Source organism: Podarcis liolepis (genome assembly GCF_965112155.1).
Source record: "Podarcis liolepis genome assembly, chromosome: 9".
NCBI lineage: Eukaryota > Metazoa > Chordata > Lepidosauria > Squamata > Lacertidae > Podarcis > Podarcis liolepis.
This window is the reverse complement of record NC_139564.1, coordinates 13537621-13562378: the sequence shown is the minus strand read 5'-3', so window position 1 is coordinate 13562378 and position 24758 is coordinate 13537621. Positions and strand designations below refer to the sequence as shown.

The following is a 24758-nucleotide window of genomic DNA, read 5'->3' as shown; positions in this document are numbered from 1 at the left end:
CCCGGGCCGTAGTTTGCCTACCCATGATTCAAATCTGTATGCAGTGCTATTCTGTTGGCTACAATACAAGGCTTCTTTCAAACCTAATTTCACCTGGGTGATGGGTGATTGGGTGCCACTCTAGTAACCCATGTATTTGCTTGGTCAGCTCCTACCATAGCCTCCTGTTTCTCCTCCCACCCTGGGTGTTGCCCATTCATTGACAGGCTTTTCTGCATTTTTTAATGGCAGTTGTTTCTCTTCCCCTTTGTTTTCCCCTGGCAGAATATTCTGGAAGGGTCTTTGACAAGCCTAAAAATATTTTGATTTATTTTTTTTAACTGTGTGTTCTCTTTGCTCGTGCAGTTGCCTCCAGAGACCTACCTCATAATTAGCTCATTCATACAATGTTCTTTTCCCCTCCTCCCCCATGGTATGTTTCATTAAAAGGCCTCCCTATTCCTGGCTTGCCGCCCAACACTATACATTAAGCTGGGCAATAAATGGGGCACCACATGCTACACTCTATAAAGACAGAGGGTGGGGAATCATAGTTTTCACATTCCCAAGCCATTCTACGTCAGGAGAGTTTTCTCTAGGCTGATATCGCAACTGCAGAGCTACATCTCTTAAAGAGGGGAGGCCAGGGATGGGAATCCTCAACTCTGGTGGCCAAATTCAGCTCTCCAAACCTGCCTGTCTGACCCTTGGGACACACCCACGCATAGAATTGTATAGTTAGAAGGGGCCTTGTCCAACCCCCTGCAATGCAGGAATATAAGGTAAAGGCAAAGGACCCCTGGATGGTCAAGTCCAGTCAAAGGGGACTATGGGGTTGTGGCGCTCATCTCGCTTTCAGGCTGAGGGAGCCGGTGTTTGTCCGCAGACAGCTTCCGGGTCATGTGGCCAGCATGACTAAACCGCTTCTGGCGCAACAGAACAGCGTGACAGAAACCAGAGCGCGCAGAAACGGCGTTTACCTTCCCACCACAGCGGTACCTATTTATCTACTTGTGCCAGTGTGCTTTCAAACTGTTAGGTTGGCAGGAGCTGGGACCAAGCAACAGGAGCTCACCCCGTCGTGGGGATTCGAACTGCTGACCTTCTGATCAGCAAGCCCAAGAGGCTCAGTGGTTTAGACTACAGATGGTCCCATACAGGGGATCAAACCTGCAACCCTGGCGTTATCAACACCACACTAAACAATTGAGCTATCCATGCCCTTGAGGGTTTTCCCCCCCAGCTAGAATGTGTCCTTTAACTCTTCTAATGCTTCTTACTTGCCCAGGTGAAGTATAAAGGGAGGTTTTGTGGAGTGCATGTCAAAACTAGCCTACCAAACAGAGGCAAAATTTGCATGCATTGCTCCACCCACTTTTGCCACTGGTCCCACCCACCACGCACATGTGGCCCTGGGAATGTTGCTCAAAAGTAAATGTGGCCCTTGGTTGAAAAAGGTCCCCCACCCCCTCAGACAAGCTCTTGTCCACCACCAATCTTGGCCTGTCTTCTTGCTACTTAATCCATAATAAAAATAAAGGCTATTGAAGCTCCCAAGTTTTAATTGGTTAATACTGGATTTCCCAATCCAGTGCCATCCAGATGTTTTGGAGTACTACTCCCTTCCTGGCTGACGGTTGGCTGTGCCAGATTGGGGCTGATGGAAGTTCAAAAACATCTGGAGAATACTGGGGCAATAGCACCTTCGCTTCAGTTGCCAGCCACATCTAAACTATATATTTAAAGCACTGTGATGCAACTTGCATGAGTTCTGCCAAAGAATTCTGGGAGCTGTGGTTTGTTAGGTGCTGAGAGTTGTTTGGAGAACCCTATTCCCCCTCCAAGAGCTACAATTCCCAGATTGGCTTTACGGCCGATTCCTCTTCACAGGGGACTCTGGAAATGGTATCACTTAGTGGGTAACAGGGCACCCCTCAGCACCCAGAATAAACTACAGCTCCCAGAATTCTTTGTGGAAAGTCATAACTATTTACAGTGGTATCATAGCATTTTACATGCATGGTTTGACTGTGGCTGCAAAGTATTATTATGCCCTGTCAGAGGAGGACAACATGTCTACAGCACTTCAGTAAAGGTAAAGGGACCCCTGACCATTAGGTCCAGTCGTGACCGACTCTGGGGTTGCGGCACTCATCTCGCTTTATTGGCCGAGGGAGCCGGCATACAGCTTCCAGGTCATGTGGCCAGCATGACTAAGCCACTTCTGGCGAACCAGAGCAGCGCACGGAAACGCCATTTACCTTCCCGCCGGAGCGGTACCTATTAATCTACTTGCCCTTTGACGTGCTTTTGAACTGCTAGGTTGGCAGGAGCTGGGACCGAGCAACAGGAGCTCACCCCGTCGCGGGGATTCGAACCGCCGACCTTCTGATCGGCAAGTCCTAGTCTCTATGGTTTAACCCACAGCGCCACCCGCACTTCAGTAGCCAGCTATAAAATTGCAAAATAAAAGCAACCACCTACAGTACAGATGTTGCACCTAATTTCCAAATATCAGGAATATTAGTATTGATCATTACGTTGATCATCTCCCCACCCCCCTTCAAGGAGCTCAAGTGAGCATATATGAGTCTCACATGTCCTCATCCACCTCCAGTTTTGTTTTATCCTCAAAACTCCTGGGGAAGTGAGGTGGGCTGAGAGTTAAGAACAAGCCCAGGGTCACCCAGTAAATTAAAAGCCAGAAACCTGTTGCCCATTAGATGTTGCTGGACTACAACTCCCATCATCTGTGTCCATTGGCAATGGTGGATGGGGTTGGTAGGAGTTGGAGTACATCTTCATTTCAGAAGGCCACAGGTTTCCTTCCCACTCCCATGCCCAGGAAACTTTCTGAGTGGGGGTTTGAAACCCAGGCTCCCTAGTCATTTTTCAACACGTGGACCATGGAATCAGCGTTATCTTAAAGCTGTCGCCAAAAATAAGGCACGAAACGAAGCCGATTCCGTTAAAACTACCTTCTCCATCTTGCTTCTTACTAGCCCCAGATGAAGCTGTCCTCTAGTTCCAGTGAACCATTTTCTCTCCTCTGCGAATCTGGGTCATCCTTCTGATCTGATACTCATGAACTGTGTATTAACAAATCCCGCAGCTGGGATATAGAGCGGGAGAGGCGCTGTCAATTTTTCTTCCAGGACAGCTCTGTAATGTGATAGAGGGGATAAAATAAATGAGGCCAGGCCGTCAAACAGTGGTGGATAACATCGTTTTATAGAAGGGGCGGGCATGAAGGGGAGGAGCTGCATAAATGTTATCTGGGCTTCTGAGTCAATCTGATTTATTATTGTCCCAATAATATTAGAATTATGACTGGAAGAGAAACTGGCTTGAGAGAAACTGGAGCTTTCCAGACGAACCATGTTTTATTTATGTGTTAATTTATTTTATCATTACATTAATATCCCCCCTTTCCTCCAAGGACACGAAGGCAGTATTCCTAGTTCTTCCTCACCCCATTTTATCCTCAGCCAGCATGGTTCATGACTGAATGGGAATTTTGTGGGATGTGAAACACAAGAGGAGTCAAGTACAACATTCCTAGAGTGAACATGTTTACACATGGGGAGGAATGTTTGTCCAGCCAGCAGGTAAACTTCCTGTTTCTTTCTGGGCTGGGACAGACTTCCTCTGCATGTGACTAGAGGTGGGTGTGGCCTCACCTGTGCAGGTAACGACAAAAGCACAGGGCAGGGCAGCCATCTCTCTCTCTCTGACTACATGCATCGAAGAAGCAACATCTGCTTAGCCAAAGATGCTTCCAGCCAAGAGAGGACAAAGGGACTGTCTCCTTATGAGATAGTTTCCAGGTGTATGTTACTTTTCTAAGCTAAGTCTGCCTTCTGGATTCAGATTGTGAACAGAATGTGAGTAAACTCTTTTTATACTTTTATAGAAGACTGTGTCATGTCATGTCTTATCTTTTATGAGAGAATAGGGGGAAAATACCAGGGCAGTTATTATAAGGCTTTAGCGAGCCTGAGCAAACGCATCCGCTGTGAGTTTAAAAAGGGGAATGTTACTCTGCTAAAATTGTGAACTTGTTAACACAAGTTGGAAAGGCTATAATCAAACAATATATCCTCTCCTGCATCCCTGAACATCCCCACAAATTTGAACCCTGGTGTCCCACCAGGCTACACAGTCCCTGCCTTTCCCTTGTATCACTACAGATAAGGGTTGGGCTATACATATTCCTCATAATATACAAGCAACGGAACCAATCACTGCAGAGCTCCGCCCACCATTGTGAGGTCAAAGGAGGTGGTGTGATGATGCCCCTCCAGCTGCTGCCATTGGCTGTGGAGTTGACGGCCCATGATGTCAAAGTACATGGCAATCAATATGATCCAACAACCTACCCCCCCCCACTCCACACACAAACAAGCCATACTGAAATGAACTGAATGCCACCAGCCAAGATAATCGCTCACGTTATCAATAAAAATAAATATATACCTAACCACATGGTGTTGACACAAACCCCTACACTAACAATAGGCAATAGAACAAAAAACAGTACCCCCAGCTCTCTCCCCCTATTTTCCTCCAACCTAAGATGTTACTGACAGAAGCGCCTCCCAATGAATGTAAATGAACATTTAGTGTTTGTAAGTGAAGGCAATAGATGCACCTTTCCCTGTTTCTCTGTTTGTTTTGTAACACAAAAAAACTTTAATAAAAACTAATTTTAGAAAGCACATGGCACCTGAGTGGATATATGAAGGTGTGTCAACGGGGTAAGCCATGGCTAAAAACTTCCTTTCCAAGGAGAACAGAGAGTGGCCAACAACTGGGTCCTTCCACACTGGTTGGTTTCCTTCCACATGGTGGTGAGGCAGAAGGATGCTGTGGAGCACTGAGAAAGCAAGTTGACTTGCTAAGCAAGACTGAAAGCAGCTGATAGCCATGGTCAGAAGCAAATCCATGTCTCTGTTCATTTTGGGGTGATGCATAAGTGGACCACCACAGTTAGCACTGATGAACTCACAAAACCACGGTACAGTGGTACCTCTGGTTAAGAACTTAATTTGTTCTGGAGGTCTGTTCTTAACTAGAAACTGTTCTTAACATGAGGTACCACTTTAGCTAATGGGGCCTCCTGCTGCCGCCACACAATTTCTGTTCTCATCCTGAAGCAAAGTTCTTAACCCAAGGTACTATTTCTGGGTTAGCGGAGTCTGTAACCTGAAGCGTCTGTAACCCGAGGTACCACTGTATTCTGCAGGTCATCAGAAGTACAGCTTCATCCAGCCTAGCAATTAGATAGATGTTGCCTATGCTCCTTTCGCCAAACATAACAGCACCTTCAGAGAAAGTTTAGAGAGGAAATTTCATTCACCAACTGCAACCTAAAATAAACGTTGCATCTTTCCAGTTGCTGCAGCAAGACTTGTTCTCCTGCATTCTGTTTTATCTTTAGCTTTCCACCAGTTTCCCCAGGCAGACGTTAGGCTAACCAGCCTGTAATTTCCAGGATTCCCTTGAGAACCCTTTTGTAAAAATTATTTTCCAATGGCGGCCTTCCAGTCTTCACGTACGGAGGCCGATCTGAGGGACAAGTTACATATTTTTGTGTGAAAAGATCAGCAATTTCACATTTGAGCTCTTTTGAGAACTCTTGGGTGTATGATTTCACAGAGCTGTAGAATTGTAGATTTGTCAGTTTTTATTTTGTCAATCGGGCCTAGAACTTCATCTCTTGTCACAACCAACTGCATCAGTTCTTCATAATCTGCACATTCCTGCTGCATATGCTTTATACATCCCAAGCATATGGCATGTATTTGACACTGACTGAAGCAAAAAAAAACACCAAAAAAATTGTGGTTGATATAGCTGTTTGGCTCCCAACACTGGCACCATTCCTATATAGCTGTGTGTGTTTGTGTGTTTGCGTGTGTGTGTGTCCGTCTGCCCGCTTGCCCCCCTTATTTTCAATATTAAATTGGGGCGCTTGTCAACTGATGCTAAATACCTTCCCCACCCTCAGGCTTTTTAAACTGTGTTTTAAACCCAGACTGTTTCATGCTGTCTCTGTTGTAATGATCTTATTTTTTATTTTATTTTTGCTGTCTCCTATTCCTTGCTGCTGGTTTCAGTCTTGATATATTATATTTGTTTAAGCACGGTTTTGCTTGTAAGCCGCCCAGGGAATAATTATTGAAGGGTGGCTATAGAGAGGGTGTAGCTGTGTGTTCTTAAAAGACTCAGGTCTTCGGCACTCATTGGCTGAAAATGTTCCTGTCATATGCTAATGTATACTTAGAAACATATACCACTCTTAGAGATGCAAATGTAGGCCTCTGAGCAAATTTAAGCTGGCGGGTGATTGGGGTCCCAGGAACCCTGCAAGCAAGTTGTGGTGTGTGTGGTTTTTTTGGTATGGGGTTTTGTTTTGGTTTGGTTTTTTTCCAAAGGAGAGGAAGGAAATCTGGAGCTTTGCACAAAAGATCCTGGGCTTCACCTCCCTGACTCTACCCCTAACAATGGCCCCGGTCAGCTAAAAGCAGCAAGGCTAAAATGCACCATTTAAAACAGTGACTAAACTGGGGTCAACATCTCTTTGAACCCAAGGCCTTAAGGGAGAAGTCCTTTTGTTGTCGGCTGCATGTGCTGAAGGATTTTAGATACCCATTCAGCAATTTAACACACACAGAGAGAGATCCCGCAGCTACCACACAAAGACCTGGGGGTGTGGGGGCCTTTTCTGCAATAGGTTGCCTTTGAACGTGCTATATATCAAACGCACCTTTCTTTGTTGGACGGAGACTATATCTCTCTGTTCAGTCTGGCCAATGTGTGGCAATAGTAGACAGGGATGCTGTTCATCTCTAACCCCCCCACCCCCTTTAAGAGCGCCGCATCTGATTCTGATTGGCTGTAGCTATGCAGGTCTTTTCCTCTCCTTCTCTTTCTCCCTCCCTCCCTCTTTTTTTCATTCTCTGTTGCTGTGCGGAATTTGGCTCCGGAGCAGCAGCAGCAGCAGCAGCAGCATGGACGAGATGCCAGCAACAGATGCTGCCGCCGCTGCCCATCGATCAGGCTCCCGCCGGTAGACCGTAGCCCCAGAGCAAAGTGCTGGGAAGGAGGAAGGGGAATCTTTAAAAAGGAAAGGGGGTTTTATTTATTTTTAAAAAGCAAACTCAGAAGTAAAGGGAGGGAGAAACCTGACCCTAAAAGAAAGAAGGAAAAAAGGGGAGGAGTGGGCAGTGAAACAAGAGCCAAAGTAAAAAGAAAGAGGGAGAGAGGGCATCTCTCCCCGTCTGCCCTTCGGCCATGTCCAAGCCCGGAGCCGGCGGCGCCGTCGAGGAAGAAGCCAAGATGCCCCTCTCTTCTTCCTCCTCCTCCGGCGAGGGGCGAGATGGCAGCTCCGCGGACCCTGCGCCCGAGAGGAGCCCTGGGAAAGTTGGGCAGAGGCAAGAGATCGTCTGGAGGAATGTCATCCTCATGGCTCTGTTGCACGTCGGGGCGGCGTATTCCCTGGTCCTCATCCCCAGAGCGCATCTCTTCACCCTGATGTGGGGTAAGTGGCTCCCCTTCTCACTGCCACCCCCCATTCCCCGTCACCGGAGATTTCAGTGTTTTTCCCTTTATACAAGAGATGTTGTTGTTTTGTCTGCCTGTTCCCCAGGGGATTAATTTATAATGCAGGCCTTCTCCCCCCCCCCCCCCGTCTGGGTTCCCCACCCCCAGAGGACCAGTTGTGTGGGTGTGGGTGCTTTTCTCTTTTAAAAATGATATATTTCTCGCCCACTTCGGTGGTTTTGAAAGTTCTGCATCCGCTACGCCATCCTAAGCGTTGGGTTGTTGTTTCCTTTTGCAAGATCACACTCTGTCGATGCATCCAGTCGCCACCCTCTGCTTTGTCCTTTCAACATTTCCGAATGTCAAATGCGCTCCCCGATTTTGCTGCTAGGTGGGTAGGAGCGCAGAAATGGAAGGCAGCCCATCCATTAAGCACCTTGCTTGTTTAGACAAAAGAAGGGCTCATAGGTATGCCCTGTGAAATAGCTGGTCTTGTGAACGCCCACTTAGAGATTGCACGGTCTGTGCTGGATGAGATACAGGCTGTAGTAGCAGCTGAGTAGCCCTGGGGTAAAGCAATGGTAACTTATATGTATATAGCTTCTCTTACAAGCATGTGAGTGGGGAGGGGTTTTCGGCGTGTGTTTCAGAGGGAGGGAACTCAATGTGCTTGCAGAGGATTCTCAACAGAAAAACAGCATTAAAATCACCATGCCAGAAACTGGAGGCCCACTGCAAGACATCCTTCTACTGTTCTGGATGCAAGGTTCAAAATGTAAAGACTTCTTCATAGTGCAAGGAGTGGTGCGTGGTGTGCTGATCCTATGGGTTCAAGGGATTTTAAAGTAATTTGCATTTAGGACCAGCGTGTTTAAGTTGTCCCGTATTTTTGATCCGCCAGCCTAGATCTAGCTTACTTTATAGGGTCACTTTTGTTATCCTCCACATGAAAAAAACCCAAAAAATCACGAGCAGGGCTGAAGAAAGAGAGAAGTGCTGTCTAACCAAGGTCCTGGGCCTGTGCAACAATTGAGAATTGTTAGGGCTTAGCATCGCACAAGATCAGGCCACAGTGGTCCCAAATAGATGCATTCCCTGCAGCGACAAAGGATTATTCTCCCACTCTGCCTTGTGAATCACGCTCTGCCTGGTGTGTTCGCATCGCCTTGCTTCTAATGTATCTTGCACAGAGATACGGTTTGCCTGCTTCTGCTAGAGATTGAAGTGAGGATTCGGTTTCAGCCAGCGCTAACCGCGGAAGCCATGTTCACCAACCGCACTCTCATCCTTAGAGTGGACTCTCCCGCCCCCTTACACCAAGCAAGCTGCAGGAAGAAAATAGTTTCTCTGTGCATGAGCAGTGTGCTTTCCCCTTGCAAATGGATGCCTGCAACCAGTTCTCGTGCATCTAAGATTATTATTATTATTTCTTATTCAGACGGTGCTTTGCAGACGGATATAAGCACAAATCAGTTCCTGCCCCGAGGAGATTACAGTCAGTACTTCTGCAATAGGGAAAGCATCAAAAGGGAGAGAGGTGGAGGTAATAAAACAGCCACTGACCAGGGCTGTAGTTCAAAACATTGGAGAAGGATGAAGGAAAGAAAATTAGGGTGCATGCTTCAGGTTTAGTTTTAGTTAAGAGGGTCCAGGTGAAAACTTAATGGCAATGCTGGTTTTTATGGAGAAAAATGAAGGAGACAGAACTTCCAGGTGAGTGAGGAGCTTTTCCCAGTAGCTTTCCAACCCCTGGCTTTGCTGCTGGAAAACTAAGCGCAGCCCAATGTCATTGCCTGCAAACAGTTCCCCTTGTAATGCCCTCTGGCGCAATGACATTGTGAACCTCATCTGACTTGTCTTTTCCCCTCTCCTCCCATTCTCAGCTGTATTGCTTGATCGTGCAACATTCACCTGGGAGCTTTTCTCGAGCACAGCGGCTCCAGAGCTGCGACACCAGAGGCTGCCCAGTTTAATTTCCAAGCCCTCTTTGTTTCTTCTGAATAGACCTCCCTCACCCGCCCCCTTCCGCTATCACGTGCAGAAATGGTGAAGCCTAGAAAAAGTCTCTTACACACCAATGTTTCCAAATGCGAAGACCGACACTTCATCTTCACATTGAATACTTGAGAAGCTATGCTTACCTCGAGTCACGAATGGTGCATTTTTTAAAAAAGAAAGAGTGATAGTCAGTATGACAGCTATACTCTCTCTGCAAATCAATGCCATCTTGATTTTGCTTGTATTCTATTCTATTGGTAGTTTAAAAGTGATTTAGTTGGTGAACAGAAAGTTGCACATTCCCCCTCTCCAGTAGTGAAGTGCACTGCAAACTCACTGTATTTTTTTGAAGGGGGGGCAGAGAAACAGCTGTTTTGCTTGCTGCAAAACTACCTCCACCAAATCCTTTGTGTGGACTAGATATTGGGCTATTGCCTCTGAATCAGTCCTAGAGAAATGCACAACAAAAAGCCTCAGTACCCCCATTTTACAGATAGAGGAAGCTGAGTCTGTTTGGTGAATCACTCACTCAGGGGACATCCATCAATATTCTAGCTAAATAGGAATTTGAACTCCGGATCTGGCATAAGGTGTCACTGGCATGGTGACAACACCCAGCTCTGTCTCTCTTTTTCATCTGAGTTAGATGAGGAAGTGGGAGTATTGAATCAGCGTCTGGGATCAGAAATAGATTGGATGAGAGGCGATAAACAGCAGCTTCAGTCCTGACAAGACAGATGCATTATTTGGTGCGTGTTTTGTCTAACCAGGAGAGTGATGTTCAGCTTCTTCAGGGAGGGGCTACAGCCCCCTAAAGGACCAAGCTGGTAGTCAGGGAGGGCAGGTAGTTCCAGTTTTGTCAAGCAAAAGGCAGGACCAGCACAATATATTTTACTGCTTGAGGCAAACGACAACATGCCCACCACAATCCTAAGTATGGAAGCCAACTAGATTGGCAGTTGAATCTGACTTCAGCTCAAGGGCACCAAACATTCAAGGGCACCAAACTAGCTTACTGTCATGGACTGGATGGAAGCAGAGGAGTAGGGGGTGGGCAATAGCTTGGGAACCCCCAGGGAAAGAAGGCTCAGAGCCAGGGGATTGGTGTGGGGATGACGATGAGTGGTCAGAGGGAGAAGAGGGAGCAGACTGGGGAGAGGAGGTGTTGAAAGCTGGAGAGGCAACAGGCTTTAGTGAGCAGGAAGAGGCTAGGGCAGAGAGCAGTCCAGAACCAGAGGCAGGAGAGGAGCGGGGCCAGGATACAGAGACGAGGCAGGCTGCTGAAGAATCCAGGGAGGCCCCCCCTCCTGCTGCGACCAGATCCCCTCTCTCCTGGTCTCCCAGAACACAGAGAGGAATGAAGAGGGTGGAGCAATGAGAGAATAGATGAAGGAGCCTGAGATTGCTTGAGAAGGACCTGGGAGAGGAGGAGCTTTAGAGAGCAGTGGGAAGGACCTTCACTCCTTGCAATTGCCTCACTGGGGCAAGATCTATGGGGAAGGCCTGCACTGTTTTGGTTTCTTTGAATAAAGCATTCACTTTACTGACTCCAGGTGATTTATTACTGACTTATGCCTGACTCCTGATACTTACTGAATGCAGGACAAGTAATTTTGGCACACAGAGCTGTCCTCTAGCTGAGGGAACAGCGGGGGCAAAGGGAGTGGCTACCACTGCTGCCCCCTCCAGCATCTGCCACCTGAGGCAGTTGTCTCACTCTGCCTAATACTAGGGCCGGCCTTAGGAAGAGGGCCTCTGTGACGTAAAGCACTTTTCAGCAGTTAAGGCTGCTGCACCAGTCTCCACAGCTCTGTGCAGACCTCCCCATTTGTGGCACAAAGTAGTCTTTCTCAACAGGGAAACTTTCTCGCTCATCCTCAACATGTTGCTTTCGATCCAGAGCGATTCTAGAACTTGCCGTCCACAAGGTGGGTGTGGCTACTTGAGATGTATTTGAAAACCCTTCCCTAAATTAAGCTATTCGCGCATTCCCATTCCCTGCACATGCCCCCCCAGCTGAATGAAGTGGGAGGTAGTCATTGCCACTTTGCCACTTTGTTATTTGTTATTTAATGTCCTTGGGCAGCTGTGGATAAGTCCCTGTTCCTGGTACCGCCTCCATATCTTTTCAAATGGGGACACTGCGGGGTGTAACACGGAATCTTCATTGAGCTTTCATTTTCAGAATGTGAAATTGAGAAAACTGAGAAAAGCACTTTGCAGGGTCATAAAATATGCCATAGACCCCATGTGGAGCATAAATTCATGTGCATGTAGCATTCGTGGACAGAGATAGCTTGTCCAAAGTTACCCATATTCTGGTAACCTCCAGATTTGAGTACAGTGGTACCTCGGATTAAGAACTTAATTTGTTCCGGAGTCCATTCTTAACCTGAAACTGTTCTTAACCTGAAGCACCACTTTAGCTAATGGGGTCTCCCACTGCCGCCACACGATTTCTATTCTCATCCTGAAGCAAAGTTCTTAACCTGAGGTACTATTTCTGGGTTGGGAGACTCTGTAACCTGAAGCGTCTGTAACCTGAAGCATCTGTAACCCAAGGTACCACTGTATTGCAATGCATTTTTATAGAGCAGCCGCCTTTGAGACATAGCTGTCAAGCGTCCCTTATTTGGCGGGACAGTCCCTTATCCCAGCGCCATGTCCCACTGCTGTCCCTTATTGATGATGTCCCTTAAATAAGCTACTGAAGGTAATGGTGCCCTTTCTATGTCCAGCTGTCCTTTGTCAACAACAAATCGTTGCTATTTTTTTGTGTTGAATATATGCTATATGGTAATTTATGGACCTAATAGGTATCTAAAGCCATTTGCATGCAACAAAATAGGTATTTTATTAAAGTAATTGTTGATCCCTTATTTTGGCTGCTGACCCCTTATTTTCGAGGCTGCCGGTCCCTTATTTTCAAATCTGTAAGTTGACAGCTATGCTCTGAGAACATCTCAGAAACTTGGGTTGGTCTGAACCACGGCTGCTCCTGGGTTACTGACTTAGAGGTACATTCAAATGTTGCATTAATTTTCCTGGTAATGCCAACCCTTCTGTTCCATTTTCTAACGTTCCTTTCACACTGCGGCACCTGATGCATTATGGAACTGTGGCTTTTTGACTGATACAACGACGGCACATTTCATTCACACCAGCAGGCATGTTGTGGCACAGCAATGAACGTCGCTACTCCCTCACCCTTTCTGCCCCTGTGGGCTTCTGCTCCCCCATGAAAACTGCAGGAATGCTGGTACAGTATATACCTCCCTGTATGCTATAGAAGCTGTGATATATTGCTGAGTTATGTCTATGTCTCAGCCAGAAAATATAGCCAGAGACATTTTGGCAAATTTAAAAGATCCAACTGGACAGACATTTCACCCCTGATAAAGAGGACGCATTTAGAAGCATTACTAAGTGCAGAGAAAAGGGAAAATCAGTTTCCCTAAAGCCTCTTCTTTTGTTCTGCTAACGGAGAACATTAAGAATTGCCTTGCTGAATCAGACCATTTTATTTCCAAGATTAATCAGCCAGATGCAATGTTGGCACCAAAATTTGGACACGGCACCCTGTCTAGACCAGGAAGACTGCACCAAGTGGGAACATTGTTAGGGAGAGTGGACTCTGGCAAATCACCAGCCTTGCCACCATTTGGAACTGACCTTAGGAAGATGCTTCTGGCCACTTTCAAATAAGCTATGAAGGTGACTTTATAAGTTCAACTAACTTCTTCTTTGGAGGCAGCCTAAAGTCGGGTGTCCAGAATCTTACTGCCTCTGAACATGAAGTTCTGCTTGGCTGATGAGAAGCCATGGAGAGAGTTGTCCTCCATGAAGTTGTCGAAGCTTAGGGGCCATCACCATGGCTTGCCTAAACAAAAGATGTTTTAAGCAGGTGCCACAATAAAGACCAGTGAATGCTCCAGGCTGATGCCAGTCAGAAAGGCAGGGAGTTCCAAAGTGTGTCAATAGGCGGGGAGTTCCAAAGACTGATTTCTCACAAATGCAGAATGAGCGCCTGTTCCACAAATCTAAGCAGTTGAATAGCCAGATGTATATGGCAAACCTGTAATAATTCCAGTGATGAGTATATTTGTTTGTCCCTTCATTTATTTATTTCTTTTTAATTAATTCAGAGGATGGAGGCCAATCAAATAAAACAACATCTGATAGGCTTTAGATATTCCATAAATTAATTCTTAATTATGGGAAGAAATGATTTTCGGTTTTTTTCCTGGTCATTTTGAAACCTGAACCTACAGCTTCATCATTAGGCAAAAGGGAGTTCAAAGATTACGATAGAGGAAGGAACATTTCTTTCTGCAATTTTTCTGCTTGGTATTATTTCCTTGGGCTAAAGGGAAAGTCACAATTAATTTACGTTACCCTTAAAAAAAACGATAAACGATAGAACAAACAAACAAAAGTTACATCGGATTTATGAAGTCAAAGCATTGTAAAGTAAATGACAAAGCAGTAATATGCCATAATTTGCAAATTAATAATTTGCATATTTATCATGCAGAGCTGCATTCGAGTGTACTGTATTTGCATTTGTCAAAATAGATAGCAGGTAGCAAAATAAACATCTGGAATGGAGGCATTTTAATCTGAGTGGCCTCATCCAAGGATGCTATACTTACAAGATTCTTGCTGTGAGGAGGTGTTTGAGCTACCCATCACTTTCATCAATGGTGAGAGAGCCTCTTCTCTTTTTGTACCAAAGTTTTATAGTAACTGCCGTTCACTTTTCCTGTGTATGAACCATCCCCATGAATGGTTACTTTATTCATTCATTTCTTATATGAGATAATAAAAAAGTTTATTTGTGTAATATATCCACTTGTTCCTCTGGAAAAGTGTCTCATATTGCTACACCAGGGTGCAGGCAGCTCATTTATCCTAATCTAGTCTTTACAGTGGTACCTTCGTTCTCAATCCGTTCTGGAAATCCATTCCAAAACCAAAGCGTTCCGAAACCAAGGCGCGCTTTCCCATAGAAAGAAATGCAAAATGGATTCATCCGTTCCAGATTTTTAAAAACAACCCCTAAAACAGCAATTTAACATGAATTTTACTCTCTAACAAGACCATTGTTCCATAAAATGAAAGCAATAAACAATGTACTGCAGTCACACAATCAATCAATCAGTAGCGGAACTGGGTTCCACACAGTCACAAAAACCAAACAAAAAGAGCAGTAAAAACAAAATCGCAAAATAAATGGCAAAAACAGACAGACCTCAGCATAACACTCAAAACGGAGCATTTTCAGCTTCAAAAAAAAGCTCGCAAGGCGGAACACTTACTTCTGGGTTTGCAGTGTTTGGGTTCCAAGTTGTTTGAATACCAAGGTGTTTGAGAACCAAGGTACCGCTGTACTGCATTATTCTTAAGCAACAGCAAAATAATTGGACATGGGGCTTCTGCGTTACCGGAGAGCTGGGTTCTCTGTTTTCTCAAGGCTGGAGACAGGAAACTTATGACCCTTCAGACATGACTGAACTCAAACTCCTATGCAGGCTGGGGGTGATGGGAACTGGAGTCTAACAGCACCTGAAACACCACAAGTTCCTTATCCCCGGTCAAGTCGTAACATCTTCTCCTTTCCCCCTGAAATAGAAACTCGTTTTCCTTCCAGGAGGAAAAAATATTTTCTAATCTCCTCCACCCACTTGCACACTTGTTGCTATGTCCACGCCTACACTTTTTATTTTGGGAAGATTCTTTCTTGGGAGGTTCTGACGCTGTTTTATCTAGAAAATAATTGATCGTTAGCTAAAAAATGATTGGTAGTGCATGAATGCAGATCTTACGTTTGTCCTGTACGCTGGTTTCCACACATTATCTCATATATATATGAGTGTGTATGTGTGTGTGTTTTAACATATCATTTTCAACAGTAATTAAACATACTTTTACATTTTATACAATTTTTTGGCTTCCATGAATCTCGTCTGAAAATTTTCCAATCTAATCTCTTACTATACATTTCTTACTTCCCCTATTACATAAGTCTCATAACTAATATCTCTATTCTTTTTCTACTTTGTACCTTTTCTTATATTTCTCCTTACAAAACTTCTTGTAGTCCTACTAACATAATTTGTTGATTACAATTGCTCTTCAAATAGTTCATATACTTCTTCCAATCTTCTGTAAATCTCCGGTCCCGCAGGTTTCGAATCCTTCCTGTCATTTTGTCCAATTCTGCATAGTCCATTAATTTTATCTGCCATTCTTCTAATGTCGGTTTCTACACATTACCTCACACACCCCTTCTCTATCCTGCCTTCGGCCAACCAACAGATGTTGTCAGAGTTCAAGGAAGCATTCCAGCCAGGCGAAAATACTGAATAATGGTATGAAGGGTATGGCTTGGGAAGAGTGGGTGTGGCTGAGGAAGAGGTGTGGCCTGGGGAGGGTTCCAAGGTCCATATAGAAAGGCGCAGAGGGCCAAATTTGTCTCCTGGACCTGAAATCCCCCACCTCTGATCTATTGTTTTTCAGTTTCCTCAGACATTTTATGCTGTGTGCTCTCCCTCCTGCAGACAGTGGCTCTAGTATGTCCTTTGGGAAGACATCCAATCTGGAAAGGTGCCCTATTCCCACCCATCTCTGATCACCCAGCCTGCCAGTTTAGGTCATAAGTTGGTACAAAATGCAGGTCAGACGGACAAGCTATTCATTCTCCTCTCCCCACTTTAATCTTGGCAGGAGTTTCTTCCACTCAAGGATATATATGGCTTCTTGGAAAAGTTCCCCAGAGAATTAAAAAAAAAAGTCGCCACAGAAAATCCATAGGGGGAAGCATCCCAAGCATGTATATGTCCTGACTTCAAATATACACTAATGTGGTCTGAAGTGGAAATGACTGATTATGAAAGAGTTCTTGGGATTGTCAGTGGAAATGGTCACCCATTGTGTGCAACAACTGTGAAAAAGGGGGGCATCTTATGTTTGGAATCCTCTAACCTAAACCATCCATATACAGTGGTACCTTGGGTTACAGACGCTTCAGGTTACAGACTCTGCTAACCCAGAAATCGTACCTTGGGTTAAGAACTTTGCTTCAGGATGAGAACAGAAATCGCGTGGTGGCGGCGGGGGAGGCCCCATTAGCTAAAGTGATACCTCAAGTTAAGAACAGTTTCAGGTTAAGAACAGACCTCCAGAACGAATTAAGTTCCTAACCCGAGGTACCACTGTACTGCAATGCGTCGACACCTAAAAACTGGACCCACTAGCCCCAGATTCCACCCGTTCCCCTGACACACCCACACAAAGGCCGAACTAGTATATGGCACACCTGGAGTTGTGCAGTTATCCCCCCTCCTCTTGGTGTCAATGGGAGGGGAACTGAAAATAAGGTTGAATAGAAATAATTAGAAAATTGAAGTGTTGGAGCGGGGTGTTTCTGCCCTGCCTAGTGCAGGGAAGTGGAAACATCTCTGTCACAGAATTTCATCACCATCTTAGGATTTCCCTGTTAATGTCCAAAACAAGGACTGAGGTGCAATTATTTCAGACTCTCCAAGTGTCCCTATTTTCAGGGTCAGCCCCAGATTTACAGAAGCCATCCCAGTTTCTGATTTTATCCTGGAATGTCCCACTTTTCCTTACGGCGTCCCTATTTTCATCGGAGAAATGTTGGAGGGTGTGGAGTTACGTGACACACTCACACCCTCCGAGCCAAGGAGATAAGTACGTAACTATACAACCTTTAAGGGACGTGGGTGGCACTGAGGTCTAAACTACAGAGCCTAGGGCTTGTCGATCAGAAGGTTGGCAGTTCTAATCCCCGCAACGGGGTGAGCTCCCATTGTTCGGTCCCAGCTCCTGCCCACCTAGCAGTTCAAAAGCATGTCAAAGTGCAAGTAGGTAAATAGGTACTGCTCCTGCGGGAAGGTAAACGGTGTTTCCCTGCGCTGCTCTGGTTCGCCAGAAGCGACTTAGTCATGCTGGCCACATGACCCGGAAGTTGTCTGCAGACAAACGCCGGCTCCCTCAGCCTATAGAGCAAGATGAGTGCCACAACCCCAGAGCCGTCTGCGACTGGACCAAACGGTCAGGGGTAACTTTACCTTTAGTTTTTATACAACCTTTAGAAGACATCTGAAGGCAGGCCTGTATAGAAAAGTTTTTTAATGTTTAATTATGTTTTTATATATGTTAGAAGCCTCTCAGAGAGGCTGGGACAACTCAGTCAAATGGGTGGGATATAAAATTATTGTTATTTTTTAAGGACATCCCTATTTTCATCAGAGAGATATTGGAGAGTATGTTATTTCTTAGCATTTTCTGGTCCATCTCAATGTCAATGGAATGAGAAAATTTCATCCCTGTTCTGCCATTTACCATTGGAGGCTGATATTCATAACAGCTCAATGTAAATGGTGAAAAAACTCCTGTGACTTAATCATTTCTAATATTGACATAAATGACCCACTTCTGCCCTCGTATTCACCTGGGGGACAATACTGCAGCAGTTAACGCCTCCCCAGGACTTACTACAGCCAATAACGTCTGGTGAACCTGATCTTAGATGTACTTGGGAGAAGGTAGTGATTCTTTTGTTTCCTGAAGACAAAATAAGGGCCAGTCCATCACTTGTGGTCTGAGATCCTCATTGGACAAAAGCAACCCATGTTTGTTTTAACCTTGATGCTGGAACACCACCGAACTCTACTGATTCTCCTACTGTGAAGAATGCTGAGAGAAAGCAGCTGTAATCTTGTCTAACTTAAGGTCTTTCTTAGTCACATCCTGAAGTCAGCAATGTGTTTACGGACACCACCGCGTCCTCAATGTCTTCTCTTGATGCTAACAAAGCCTTCTTGCCAGAAACAAGGCAGTGAAGCACAGTTAGTTATAATGCAGGGAACTGCTTTTTAAAGTGTGTTGGTTTCCCCCAATGTGCCTTAAGTTTAATGAGAACAACTTGATGTGTATGTGGGTGTTCTTGTTCCTGTGCACAAAGGCCGCCATTTTTACCAAAGGGAAACGTATGATCTGCCCTCTTTAGAGAAGTTTTTAATGTTTGTCGTGTTTTTAATATTCTGTTGGGAGCCGCCCAGAGTAGCTAGGGAAACCCAGCCAGATGGGCAGGATATCAACAATAAATTATTATTATTATTATTATTATTATTATTATTATTATTATTATTATTATTAACAGTCCCCACAAGTTCAACTTACCCAGAGCCTCTCTCCCAAACCCTTCCGCTCGTAGTATGCAGTCACAAAAACAGTGCAGAAGCTTGGAAACTAGGTTAGGTTGCCATCAGCATTGCTGGTGTCACCCAAGGATGGGGAAACTGTGGTCCTCTAGATGTTGTTGGACTTCAAGTCCCATCAGCACCGGTCAGGTTGGCCAATAGCCAGGGTGATAGGAGTTGTAGTACAACTTTTGGAAGGCCACAGGTTCCAGTGACGTAGCGTGGGGGGTCAGGGGGGCCAGCCGCACCGGGCGCAACATCTGGGGGGGCGCTCGCACTCGCAGCTCTCTGCCCCTACCTGGCTCACTCACTCTCTCTCACTGCAGTGCTGGCTGTGCGAATCTGATCCGAGCCGCTGGGTCGCCGCCCACTGTGGAGGGGGTGGGTGCCAGGCGTGCGGTGCGGAGAGAGAGCGAGGGACTATCTGGGGGAGGGACAGTGCAGCGGCCGCCCAGCGCAGCGCTGAGCGCGGGAGAGAACCACACCAGCCCAGCCCAGGCAGCAGCAAGAAGAAGCTGGCAGCGGCGGCAGGTTAGGGGGCGCAAATTACTTGCCTTGCCCCGGGTTAGGGGGCGCAAATTACTTGCCTTGCCCCGGGTGCTGACAACTCACACTACGCCACTGACAGGTTCATCATCCCTACTATAAAGGCCTCTGGTTCAGGCTGGGACTGTACCGAGGCAAGAATATTCTTTACTCACTGGCTCCAACTCCTGGCATGTTTTCTGGTTCTCTGACTCCCCAAGTTGGGCTCCTGTCTTGACCTGCATTTTTGGCTCCATTCAGTGTCTGCCCACATGGTTCACTTCTGGCATTGTTGGTGCACAACTACAACTGCAGTGGGGCTAGTATGTGTTTGTTGAGTTATGTTTACTGTCAAAATAACACCGGTCTTGAAAGATCTACATTGGCTCCCAGTACGTTTCCGAGCACAATTCAAAGTGTTGGTGCTGACCTTGAAAGCCCTAAACGGCCTTGGTCCAGTATACCTGAAGGAGCGTCTCCACCCCCATCGTTCAGCCCGGACACTGAGGTCCAGCACCAAGGGCCTTCTTGGTAGTGGCACCCGCCCTGTGGAACGCCCTCCCACCAGATGTCAAAGAAAACAACAACTATCAGACTTTTAGAAGACATCTGAAGGCAGCCCTGTTTAGGGAAGCTTTTAATGTTTAACAGACCACTGTATTTTAATATTTTGTTGGAAGCCGCCCAGAGTGGCTAGGGAAACCCAGCCAGATTGGCGAGGTATAAATAATATATTATTATTATTATTATTATTATTATTATTTTAAAAATATCAATATCCCAGCTCAGGGCCGACCCACGACACTTTTGGCACCTGAGGCAAACCACAAAATGGTGCCTTCCCATCAGGGGAGAGAAGGGATGAGTGAAGATTTACAAGGGGAACAAAGTTTGTGGGGGAGGAAATAGTGATTTACATGGTGAACAGGGGTGGGGGGAAAGGTGGGACTGGATTGGGGGCTGCCAGGGAGGAAGCAGATCCTGGCAGCTGTCACGGCCACCATGGCAGCGGCAGCAGGCGATGCATTCCTTGGAAGCCAGGCCTGCTGCCCCTGTGAATTCTGCCACCCGAGGCAGTCTTCTCACCTTGCTTGTCTCATGGGTGGGCCGGCCCTTTCCCATCTCTTTCTCGGAGATCATATACAGGAGCATCGCTGGTTGATTGCCAGGTTGGTGAGGCTCCTTTAGACAACAACAAGAAACCAATCCTTCAATGTCATCGGCCCAGTCTTCTGGAATACTCTGCCAACAGAGAGTCAGCCTTCAGTGCCAACTTTTAAATGCCTGTTTCTGTGTCAGGCTGATGCAGGCAATTAAGAATACATATTTTCATAACAGAGTCTGATCTTAACATTTTTACATAGCTTCCGCTGTATGGTTTTATGCATAATTTGTTGCCAGTTGCTCTGATAAAAAAAAGGAATAGCAATATATAAATATTTTTTTACACACAAATAAAGAAACATAAATATTTGAAAGATGGGTGACACCTGGCTTGAGAGCAGTACATGTGAAAAGGATCTAGGAGTCTTGGTTGACCACAAACTTGACATGAGCCAACAGTGTGACGCGGCAGCTAAAAAAGCCAATGCAATTCTGGGCTGCATCAATAGGAGTATAGCATCTAGATCAAGGGAAGTAATAGTGCCACTGTATTCTGCTCTGGTCAGACCTCACCTGGAGTACTGTGTCCAGTTCTGGGCACCACAGTTCAAGAAGGACACTGACAAACTGGAACGTGTCCAGAGGAGGGCAACCAAAATGGTCAAAGGCCTGGAAACGATGCCTTATGAGGAACGGCTAAGGGAGCTGGGCATGTTTAGCCTGGAGAAGAGGAGGTTAAGGGGTGATATGATAGCCATGTTCAAATATATAAAAGGATGTCACATAGAGGAGGGAGAAAGGCTGTTTTCTGCTGCTCCAGAGAAGCAGACACGGAGCAATGGAGCCAAACTACAAGAAAGAAGATTCCACCTAAACATTAGGAAGAACTTCCTGACAGTAAGAGCTGTTCAACAGTGGAATTTGCTGCCAAGGAGTGTGGTGGAGTCTCCTACTTTGGAGGTCTTTAAGCGGAGGCTTGACAACCATATGTCAGGAGTGCTCTGATGGTGTTTCCTGCTTGGCAGGGGGTTGGACTCGATGGCCCTTGTGGTCTCTTCCAACTCTAGGATTCTATGATTCTATGAAAGCCTAAACATATTATTAGGCTTGTCATACGTCAGGAAAATTCCTGACATGTCCTGGGTGTAAAAATGGCGTAAGGGGGAGAATTTGACTGAACTGGCAAAATGTCAGGGAAAACCTGTATGTATGGAAGTTTTCCCAAAAAAAAGCTGAACAATTTGGGTTTGTTCCCCTCAAAGAACAGCTCAACAACTTTGTGGGTGTCAGGCATTTTACTTCTTGAAATGTGGCAACCCTAAAACATATACTGTACAGTGGTACCTCAGGTTACATACGCTTCAGGTTACATACGCTTCAGGTTACAGACTCCACTAACCCAGAAATAGTACCTCGGGTTAAGAACTTTGCTTCAGGATGAGAACAGAAATCGTGCTCTGGCGGCGCGGCAGCAGCGGGAGGCCCCATTAGCTAAAGTGGTGCTTCAGGTTAAGAACAGTTTCAGGTTAAGAATGGACCTCCGGAACGAATTAAGTACTTAACCTGAGGTACCACTGTATTTCCAAAAAGCCAACAAAAAATGTAACTCTACCCGAAATTGATAGTCAGCAGGCAGGGCTCAAGAGCTTTGTGGTATCAACTTCCTCCGTGTGTGTGTGTGTGTGTGTGTGTGTGTGTGTGTGTGTGTGTCTTTTATGCAAGAAGACAATGGCCCCTGTGTTCTTTGATCCCCTCACAGATGATGACTCTCACTCTCTGTAATTTATCTTCTCTCCCTGATTTCGGTAGCTGTTTGAGCCTCCGTATGAAAGGCTGTAGCTCCCACTTTTCCTTTAATGAGATCTGATTCACCACATTTTTAGTGTGGCAGAGAAGTCGGAGCGGGGGATGCGGTGAGAGGCAGTGAGAGAAAGGTCCATTTTGGTTGGGAAGCTTGCTTTGATGGAAATCAAACACGGAGCATGTTTTTTGAAAAAAGAAACCCCAAACACAGGGGAGCTGGAGATAAATACAGCATTAAAAGAACCGGCTTCAGACCAGATGTAATTATGTTTCATGCGTTGCACCTATATATATACCTCTGCCCAGAAAATTGGTTCTGCAAGCCGAGGGTGTAATTACACATTATCCATCGTTCTTTCCATTATTCTTTTTTATGGACTTTGATCCCGCCACTCACATCTTACACAATGCAGCCGTGGAAGATGCAATTTGAAAAGGAAGGCGAGTTTTTGCAAAAGAACAGCTTTTTAAGCTTTTCCGACTCGTACTGTTTTCCTGCTAAAATGTCCCTCCCTCCTCTACAGCAGCTTCTAGTCTTGCTGAGGAATTTTTATTTATTTATGTATGATTGTATTTATATGCTACTGTTGCAAGAATTTATGTATAGGTTGCGGGGGGGGGGGTTTGCCCCTCCAGCAGATATCATGCACATGCAGCCCACTACCAAAATCAACACAATCACTTTTGTGACTTTTGTGATTTGTCCCCAACAAAACACTTCATCACAGTTTCTTCCTAGCTATTCAAAAGGCCTCTGCTGCACAATACCAAATGTAAGAATTCACTGATAAATGTATCTATGTACTGGCTCACTGGGAAAACTTCAGAAATTCATATAGACATGTGAGCTCAGCTACTCAGCAACCCCTCTGCCTGATAATCCCCGGCATCCTGATACCTGAGTGCCAGACAGGTAATAACAAACCCAGATGAAGACAAAAGGGTGTGATTAACGTGGCTGGGAAACAGGGAAATGTAAATATCTCTTTTGTTACACTTGATGGGTGTTTGGTGGAGGGCAAGGAGAACCATGGGGCAGGGTCCAGGATGCTCAGATTACTGCCACCAGACCTCCCCTTTCATGATGTAACCATGATGTATTAGTGATGTAGTTTTTTGGGGGGTGTAACAAGGGGATTAGCAGCTAATAAAAGTTTGGGTTCTCTTTTGTTTGGGGCTTCCATCTTGTTCCACCTTGTGGCAGGTGGGAGTCCTGTCGCGAAGGTCTTTAATAAAGACCAAGCCTACTGGCTGCTGTTTTGCTCTGGTATTCCTGGCTGGTGTCCTTGTTTTTTGTCCAAGGGAGCCCTCAGATTTCTCCATTAACACCACCATTCCTTTAAAGAGCTCCTGGGCAGCATCCACGGTTTGGGCCCTCTTCCCACATCTTTTAGTCTCTCCCACGACAACCCTACGGGGTAGGCTATAACAGCCCTTAAGGATCCGCGTTAGAAACTCAGATATATTATCTGGACACCAAATGGCACATTAAACCTAGGTTACGGCCGCCACGACAGAATGTATATTGGTCCCAGGAATTTGAACGGTAAGCTCTGAGCATGACTAATACTGGATACAATGAGCCCTTCGCTTCCAGGCACCACTAGGAAAAGGAAAGCCGGAGGCTGAGATCAGGAGGCGGTGGAAACATTGCAGAAGCTTCAGCTAACGTTTGCAGGGTTAGGAGGTGGAGGACAGGAGATCACTTTGAAATGTAAGCTGTGGGGCGTAAAGCCTGCAAACCGGAGATCTAATTAGCCACAGCCTGCCTCTCTCTCTCTCCTGTGCCCCTGTAATTAATTTTGGCAGGCTCCCCATCAGTAACAGTCGCAAACCTTTTGGCAAAAAGCATTCATGCCGCCAGATTATTCTCTTGCCAAGTGAGAGGGGACAAACGCTGTGTCGCCTCACTGCAGCAAGCTCAGAAAGGAGGCTAACAGCTAGCGAGTGCTGACCGTGCTTGCTCAGGAGTAAATCCCATTTGTTTTGAGGGTGCCAAGAACCGTATCTTCCCGTCAATAATAAAAAAGGGTACCTTTCCCTAGACGCCAGCTATCTTTTTTAAAAAAGTTTTTTATTTATACAACAAGAAAAACAAACAAACAAAAAACACAAATACCGAATTACACACAAATTACAAAAATAACCATAGACACTTAATATTCTTAGCAAACAATAAAACATATATTGGTCCTAGACGCCAGCTATCATTTTACTCCCCTTTTGCTTCTTGTTACGGCCAGCAAGGAGTATGGTATTGGGGGGGGGTGGGATTTTCATTTTCTTTAAAAAAATAAATACAGCCATACCTTGGGTTAAAGTTGCTTCAGGTTGAGCATTTTCGGGTTGCGCTCCACGCGACCCAGAAGTAACGGAACGTGTTACTTCCACGTTTCGCCGCTCGCACATGCACAGATGCTCAAAATGACGTCACGTGCATGCGCAGAAGCGGCGAATCACGACTCGCGCATGCACAGATGCGGGTTGTGTTCGCTTCAGGATGCGAGCAGGGCTCTGGAATGGATCCTGTTTGCATCCAGAGGTACCACTGTAAATTCTACCATTCTCTTGTAATAA

At 45.7% G+C, this 24758-nt stretch overlaps 1 protein-coding gene across 1 annotated transcript in view; it reads left to right on the top strand.

The window, feature by feature from the left end:
- The first annotated feature begins 6952 nt into the window (after positions 1–6952).
- The window catches only part of SCD5 (stearoyl-CoA desaturase 5), a 45644-nt gene continuing 27838 nt past the window's right edge, over positions 6953–24758 (top strand). Inside the window, exon 1 of the mRNA XM_083458971.1 lies at positions 6953–7522. Within this exon, the coding sequence (XP_083315097.1) occupies positions 7276–7522 (247 nt within the window). The 5' untranslated portion in view covers positions 6953–7275. The remainder of the gene's footprint in view (positions 7523–24758) is intronic.